Genomic DNA, 7,640 nt, shown 5'->3' on the forward strand with positions numbered 1-7,640 from the left:
AGGACGGTGCGATAGGACTCGTAGGCGTAGACAACGACCATGAGGAACGAGACCGAGTAGAAGGTCTGGGAGAAGAAAGGCAGAGGGACAAGGAGAGGGGGTCGGTCCTGCTGTGCCCAGCGCCCCCAGGGTACCCTCCCCCTTCCCTCTGCACCCCGATGCCCCACCGGCCCCTTCCCTCCCCGTGCCCTGCAGCCCCACCCCACCCCACCCCTCCAGCCCCTTCCCTCCTCCTGCACCCGCGGAGGGACCCCGCGGTCCCTCTGGCCTCTCAGGGCCGGCAGCGCTGACCACCCGGGCACCCCGTCCGTCCATCCCAGCCCGCACACGGGGCTCGGCCGCTCCCGGCGGCCCAGGGGGGGGGTCCCGGTGCCCCCTTACCGTGACCAGCATCCGCCCGTAGGGACAGGCGGCGTAGGCGGGCACGGAGAGCGGGGCCGGCAGCAGCTGCAGCGAGGCCGTGCCCAGCAGGGCAGCGGCGCCCAGGAAATCCGCCAGGGCCAGCAGGGCCAGGGGCCGCAGCTGGGGAGGGGGCACGGCGTTAGCTCGGGCGGCAGAGCCCCACCCCGAGCTCCCGCGGCCCTCCGCGGGCTGGCACCGGCTGCTCCCGGGGGGCTGGAGCGAGCGCTGGACATCCCGCACCTCCCGACCCTTCCAGCGGCTTTATCCCAGCGCCGGCCCGGCTCTGCCTCGGGCTCAGCTGCGGCCGGGCCCATCCCTGCGCCCCTGGGAGCCGGTGGCACTCACCTGGACGCTCAGGAGCCGGTGACACTCACCTGGATGTGGCAGCACCGCCGCTGCCGGGAGGCGACAGCGAGGACGGATCCGCTGCCCAGGAGGCTGGAAAAGACGGGGCTGGTGACAAACGTCCCGGCAGAGCCGCTGCCAAGCCCCGGTTCCAGCCCCGGGAGCGGGGCCGGGACCCACCTGAGCAGCGCGGCCGGGAGGGAGATTCCCATCAGCACCAGGACCTGGGGGAGACACGCGGGGAGCGCGGGCTCGGGAGTCCCGGAGCGGGGCCACCCCGGGAGCCTCGGCCGGCCCACGGCTCGGGGGGATGCGGAGCCCCGCGGCACGGCCGGACCCGCTCCCTCGGGCATCCCTGGGCGAAGCCGGTGCCCAAAAACACCGGGAAAGGTGCTCGCCCGGAGAGGCTGTGGCAGGGCTGAGGGGGCAGCGGAGGGGTCGGGGCCGGTCCCTCCCCAGCCCCTCGGCGGTGGCCGCACGGGGGGTTTCCCTGTCCAATCCTCCTGAGTTTTCCTCCCGAAATGCCCTCCTCAGCACCCCGGATTCCCTCGCCCGGGGCTGGGGAGCGCCGAGAAGCCGCGTCCCGCCCGGGGCCGCGCCGGGAGCGGCTCCCAGACGGCGCTGCTGGAGCTGCCGCCGAGGAACCGGAGCGACCGCCGGGGCCGGACGGATCTCGGGGCTGAGTCACCGGGACAGCCGGGCAGGAGCCTGGGAAGAGCCGCTCCGGCCCAGCACGAGCCCTGCCCGGGGGGCCGGGACCCCTTCGCCGCCCCAGCTCCGGCGTGGGGGGACCCCGGGAGCCGGGATTTGTCGGAATGGGAACTGCAGCGTTGGGCAGCGGCATTCCCAGGTCTCCAGAGGGTTTCCCGCACGCACGTGGATTTACCTGGGTGTCCGAGAGAGCCCACGGCTGTTCCTCCGCGTTGGCCATGGCCGGGGGTGGGAGCCTGGAGCCTTCCCGGCTCCGCCTGCGCTGGGCACAGCCCGGGATGGAGCGGTGACAGCGGGAGCGCTGGCGCTGGAGCAGCTCCGCTGCCGCTGCTGCCCGGGCTCGCTCCACACCCTCTGTGCAGCCGGAGGAACCTGCCCAGCCGGGGCAGGAGGAGCTTCCCCGAGGTGCAGGCGGATCATCCCAGCCCTGGGAGCAGGGAGGGATCAGCACCTCGGCTGGGGAGCCCAGGAGAGCACATGGACACCCCTCGGCATGTGGGGAGGGAGGGAACAGCACCGAGAGCTCCTTGTCCTGCTGGAGAGAGTCCAGAGGAGGCCCCGGAGCTGCTGCCAGGGCTGGAGCCCCTCTGCTCTGGAGCCAGGCTGGGAGAGCTGGGGGGGCTCACCTGGAGAAGAGAAGGCTCCAGGGAGAGCTGAGAGCCCCTTGCAGGGCCTAAAGGGGCTCCAGGAGAGCTGGAGAGGGACTGGGGACAAGGGATGGAGGGACAGGACACAGGGAATGGCTTCCCACTGCCAGAGGGCAGGGAGAGATGGGATATTGGGAAGGAATTCCTGGCTGGGAGGGTGGGGAGGCCCTGGCACAGGTTGCCCAGAGAAGCTGTGGCTGCCTCTGGATCCCTGGAAGTGTCCAAGGCCAGGTTGGAGCAACCTGGGCTGGTGGAAGGTGTCCCTGCCCATGGCAGGGGTGGCACTGGATGGGCTTTAAGGTCCCTTCCAACCCAAACCCTCCTGGGATTCTCAGTGCCAGACTCCTCTGCATCTTCTCCCCGGCACAGATCCAGCACTGATGGTGCAGGAATGAAGCATTCCCATTCCCACACTCACAGGGACCTCGGAAAATGAAGGGATTTATTAATTTTGTTATAATTTTAAACCCAAGGATGTTCTGATCTCCAAGCACTGCCTGGCCCAACACCAACAGCCACCAGAGTCCTGCCTCAAACGGGGATTTACCTTTATTTCAGGGATATTGGCTGAAGGAAGAGAGGGGAGGGAGGGAGGGATGTGGGGGAAGGTCTGAGGGAGGGAGGAGGATGAGGAGGAGGAGGGAGAGGGGCTGGAGGGAGCAGGGGAAGAATTGCAGCAGGAGAGCTGACGAGGTTGGACCCACATCAATCCCCTGCTCCCAGATGATCCCATGTCTTTCCCCTGCTCCCAGATGGATCCCATGTCTTTCCCCTGCTCCCAGGTGGATCCCACTTTGTTCTTCCCCTCCCAACTGGATCCCACATTGATCCCCACCACGCCTGGGGACCATTCCAGGTCTCCTCATCTTCCAGGAGAGCAGGAGGCAGAAGGAGAACAGGGATCATCCCCTGAGCCTGAGCAGCAAAGCTGAAGCAGGAGGCACCATCTCCCTCTGGAGTTGTGGGAATGGCTCCAGGGTGAGAGCTGGAGCCATCCCTGTTATTCCAGAGGCACCACTTAATCCAACCTTTCCAAACTGGGAGCAGGGTCCAGGCTCTTCCCTGGCTGAGCCTCGGGAAGCATTTCAAACAGTCCTGGGACAAACTCTCCCTTTCCCACCCAGTTCCCTCCATCCCAGCAGCCCCTGGATCCCTCCCAGCAGGGACAGGTTCTGCCCAGGGCATGTTTTCCCTGAGGACTCTTTGGAGGAGAAATTGGCACCACGGGCTGAGTCAGTGGGGGTGGAATCCAGGGGATTTGGCTGCTGGCAGGACCAGGACAGCTAAGGAGGGATGTTGCACCCCAGGGTCCCTACCCCTGGAAGTGCCAGGGACATTTGGCCTGAGCAGATGAGAAAGTTTGGAAGCTCCAGCTGAGCAGAGCTGGGAAGAGCCTGTTCCAGGGCCACCAGCAAAACACCCCTCCTGGGGCTCAGGGGGAGGGTTTCAGGATGTCCTGGCTTCCTTCTTTCACCAATTCCCATGGAAATCAGGGAAGAACCTCCAGGTCCCTGCAGGCACTACCCAGGCCTGCCACCCCCTGCTCCCCACTGCTCCACCCCAGCAGGAACAGGCCCTTCCTTCCAAAACCAGCACTGCACAGCAGCAAAACTTCCCTGGAACTCCCAAAAACGAGGAGCAGGGCACCCATTCCAGCCTTTCCTCCGCTTCCTGCTGCCAAACAGGGTCAGGCAGCTCCAATTCCTGCTCAGCCACGTGGCACCTCGGGGTGGGGAATCACCCCTGGCACCTCCACAGGTTCCACTTCAGCATCCAGGAGATCCTTTCTCCTTCCTGGAATCACTGAGAACTCCCAAGAGGATCCCTGGGCAGGAAGGAGATCACACCTGAGCCACGGGAGGGGCCTGGGGCTCCATCCACTGTTAAATTGGCTCTGGAGAAGAAATGTTGGAGAAAATGCTCAAGATTTTCTGCATTAAGCCTCATCCTCTTGAGCCTCTCATGGTCTGGTGCTATTTTAGCTCCATCTAAAGTGCTTCCCACCCTCCTTTTAATCTTCTGAGTCACGAGCCCGGCTGGAGTTTGAAGCTCCAAGTGAGTTCCACCCTAACCCACGCCTGACAGGTTGGGATCACTTTAAAACCATCTTTAAAAAAGCATCAGGATCTCCAATTCCAGGGGTTTTAAACCAAGTCCCAACTCAGAGCAAATCCCCACACCAGGGCTGGAAGAGTTGGCACAATTGCACTGCAAATTGGTGCTAAAAACACCGGTTCAAGCCCAAATCCCGACCGGGAGCTCCGGGCGAGGCCGGGAGGAGGTTCCACCACGAGCAAAGTGGTTCTGGTCGGTCACCAAAGGGAGTAAGGGAGAAGGGAGTAAGAACTGCCCCCTCATCTCTTCCCCTGGAGCCACCAGCTGCCCTGGGCCGAGCGCCTGGCGACGTCCTGCCTCTCCTCGGGGCTGAAGTGCAGGATGGTGAGGATGGCCGTGAGCGTCTGCTGCCGGCCCCGCGCGTCGGGCAGCGTCAGGAACCGGTACACGACGTTCTTCAGGTACTCCAGGTTGGCCCCTTCCCTGCTCCTGTCCCGGAGGTTCTTCTGGATCTCGCCCCGCAGCGCCGCCACCTCCTCTCGGTGCTTCTCCTCCTGGGCCAGGGCCTTCTCCCGGAGCTGGTGGAGCTGCGCCTCCAGGCCGTGCCGGTGCTTGCGCAGCGCCGACACCTCCACCTCCTTGCGCGCCAGCTGCTCGGCGTACAGGAATAACGTGGGTTCAGAGCCCAAGGGCAGGGGCAGGGCCTGGGGCAGAGCCTCGGGGGAGTCGCCCTGGGGGACGTCCGGGAGGCTCTGGGAGGCCTGGAGGTTTTGGGGCAGCGCCGGGGGGGCCCGCAGGCGCTCCAGCTCCCGGTCCTTCTCGGCCAGCACGGCCAGCGCCCGCTCCCGCTGCTTGTGCATCTCCTCCTCCAGGCGCAGCGCCCGCTCCCGGTGCTCCAGCTGGCACCTCTCCAGCTCCTGCCGGTGCCGCTGCTGCAGCCGGGACAGCTCCTGCCTCTGGGCCTCGGCGTCCTGCCGGTGCCGCCGCTCCGCGTCGTCCGAGGCCAGCTGGAGCGCCACGTACTTGTCCTTGAGCTCCGCCAGCTGCTCCTGGGCCTCCTCCAGCTCCTTGGCCAGGTTGATGTCCTTGCTGGACTTGTTCTTCAGGACCAGCTGGGCCCTCACCTTGTAGCGCTCGAACTCCTCCTTGAGCTGCCTCAGCTCCTGCTGGTAGTACCCGGCCGTGGCCTTCTCGCCGTCCCCGGAGCCCCTGGGCAGCTCCGGCTCGCTCGGCTCCTCCTCCACGTCCGCCTGGCTCTTCCCGGTGGCCGCCTGCAGGAGCTTCTTCAGCTTCTCCATCTTGTCCTTGAGCACGTTCACGTCCAGGTTGGCCTCCTCGCCGTGGACGTCCCCCGGGGCCCGGCTGGAGGCGGCGATGGCCAGGGTCTTGTTCTCCAGGTCCAGCTGCACGATGCGGTCCTTGAGCTTCTGGATGACCTGCTGGTCCTTCTGCTTGGCCTTCTCGTAGGTGCCCAGCAGCTCGGACGCCTGGGACACCTGAGCCTCCAGGTCGGCCACGCGCCGCTCCTCCATCTGCGCGCGGTGCCGGAGCTGCTCCTCGGCCTGGGCGGTCTGGGGGGGCACGGACGGGGCAGGGTCAGGGCAGCACGGGGGGCACGGGGCGCTCAGCTCTGCTCTGCCCCACCCCAAACCACTGCGGGGCCTCCCCTTCCCCGGGAATCCTGCAGGAGACACCTCCCGGCCTTGGCTTCTCGGGGATTTGTGTGTTTGGAATCACGGAACGATTTGGGTGGGAAGGGACCTTCAGAATCCTCTATTCCCACCCCCTGCCACTAGATCCACTACTCTCATCCACCTTCCACCAGAGCAGGTTGCTCCAAGCCCCATCCAACCTGGCCTTGGACACTTCCAGGGATCCAGGGGCAGCCACAGATGGTCTGGGCAGCCTGGGCCTTCCCACCCTCCCAGCCAGCAATTCCTTCCCCATATCCCATCTAACCCTGCCCTCTGGCAGTGGCAAGCCATTCTCCCTGTCCTGTCCCTCCATGCCTTGTCCCAAGTCTCTCTCCAGCTCTCCTGGAGTCCCTTTCAGGACTCTAAGGTCTTTGGACTCTGATGGACTGGGAGGGGGAATTTGGCTCTTCCAGCCCCAAACCTTTCCTGAATCCCTGGACAAGGCCCCCCATTCCCAGCCAGGACTCACCTTCTTCATCTCCTGCACCAGCTGCACCTGGAAGTGGTTCTTGAGCCCGGCCATCTCCTCCTGGAGCTGCTGGATGCGGGGGTCTGCCTTGCTGTTCTCCTCCCGGACGCCCTGCAGCTCCCTCTTGAGCTCCTCCAGCTCCTGGCTCAGCTGCCGGACGTGCTGCTCGTGGCCCTGGGCCCGCTCGGGCGCCCCGGCCCTGCCGGCGGGCACATCCCGGCCCTGCTCCAGCCGCAGCTCCGCGTCCCGGCGCAGCTCCCGCTCCGCCCGCAGCAGCTCCTGCAGCTCCCGCAGCATCTCGGCGTGGTCGCCCTGCTCCCGCGCCCGCTCGTGCTGCTGCGTGATCAGCCGGGCCTTGGTCTCTGCCAGCTGCTCCCGCAGCCCGCCCAGCTCCAGCGCCAGCCGCTCCTCCTCGGCCCGCGCCCGCCGCGCCGCCTCCTCCAGCTCCTGCCGCATCTGCCGCTTGTCCGCCTGGTACGAGGCCTCCATGCGCGACTTCTCCTGCGTCACCGTGGCCAGGGCGCCCGTCAGGGTGGCCAGCTGGGCCTTCAGCTGCAGGAGCCTGCGCTCGGGCTCGCCGAGGTCGCCCTCGGGGCCGGGAGGCTCCTCGGCTCTGTGGGTTGCGGGTCTGTCCTCCTCGGGCCCCGCGTCCGCCCCGGCGCAGCTCGCGGCGTCCGCGGCGTCCCCGGTGCTGCCGCTCGCACCAGTCGTGCCATCCCCTGTGGTGCTGCTCGCGCTGGCCCCGCTGGCCCCCGTGTCCCTGCTGGCCCCGCTGGCCCCCGTGTCCCTGCTGGCCCCGCTGGCCGCGGTGTCGGCGCTGGCGGCCGTGCCCGCGCTGTCCTCGCTGTGCTCGGAGCTCTGGTCATCCGGGGGGTCCCCGGGGCCGGGCGCTGCGGGGAGGTGTCCCTCGTGGGACACGGAGAGCACCTTCAGGCTGGCCTCCAGCGCCTCCTTCTCCTTGAGCAGGCTCTTGTAGGCCAGCACCACGTCCTTGAGCCGCGCCTGGTACCGCTGCAGCTGCTGCTTCTGCGCCTCGATGGTGTCCAGCAGGTCCTTCCTGCTGGGGCCGCCCCCGAAGCTCATCCCGAACTTCTCCATGGCCTGGGCAGCCTGCGGAGGGGAACCGGGACAGAGGGGGAACGAGAGGGAAAGAAATGTTTGGGATGGGCAGGAGCGGCTGGAAGGGCTGGAATGTTATCCTGGACCCCCCCCGGCACACCAAAGGAGCAGGAACATCATCCTGGAACCCCCCCTGGACACCAAAGAGCAGGAACATCATCCCGAACCACACCCCAGGACCCTCATCTTGACCCCCCC

The 7,640-nt window shown here is 66.5% G+C and overlaps 1 protein-coding gene across 1 annotated transcript; it reads right to left on the minus strand.

The window, feature by feature from the left end:
• Positions 1 to 3,439: 3,439 nt before the first annotated feature.
• On the minus strand, positions 3,440 to 7,575 carry GCC1 (GRIP and coiled-coil domain containing 1). Its single transcript, XM_027707752.1, has 2 exons — positions 6,324 to 7,575; positions 3,440 to 5,731 (listed from the first exon to the last, which is right to left on the minus strand). The coding sequence occupies exons 1-2, from the start codon at positions 7,419 to 7,421 to the stop codon at positions 4,460 to 4,462; spliced, it is 2,370 nt and encodes a 789-aa protein (XP_027563553.1). The 5' UTR covers positions 7,422 to 7,575; the 3' UTR covers positions 3,440 to 4,459.
• Positions 7,576 to 7,640: the final 65 nt, after the last annotated feature.

This window comes from Neopelma chrysocephalum, unplaced genomic scaffold (assembly GCF_003984885.1).
Source record: "Neopelma chrysocephalum unplaced genomic scaffold, ASM398488v2 Primary Assembly neopelma1_94522, whole genome shotgun sequence".
NCBI classification, from domain to species: domain Eukaryota; kingdom Metazoa; phylum Chordata; class Aves; order Passeriformes; family Pipridae; genus Neopelma; species Neopelma chrysocephalum.

Excerpts from the sequence above, each read along its gene's own strand:
- GCC1 (XM_027707752.1), bottom strand. The coding sequence starts at position 7,421 with ATGGAGAAGTTCGGGATGAGCTTCGGGGGCGGCCCCAGCAGGAAGGAC. Across the intron at positions 5,732-6,323 it reads TGGTGCAGGAGATGAAGAAG|ACCGCCCAGGCCGAGGAGCA; the intron begins GTGAGTCCTGGC and ends GTGCCCCCCCAG.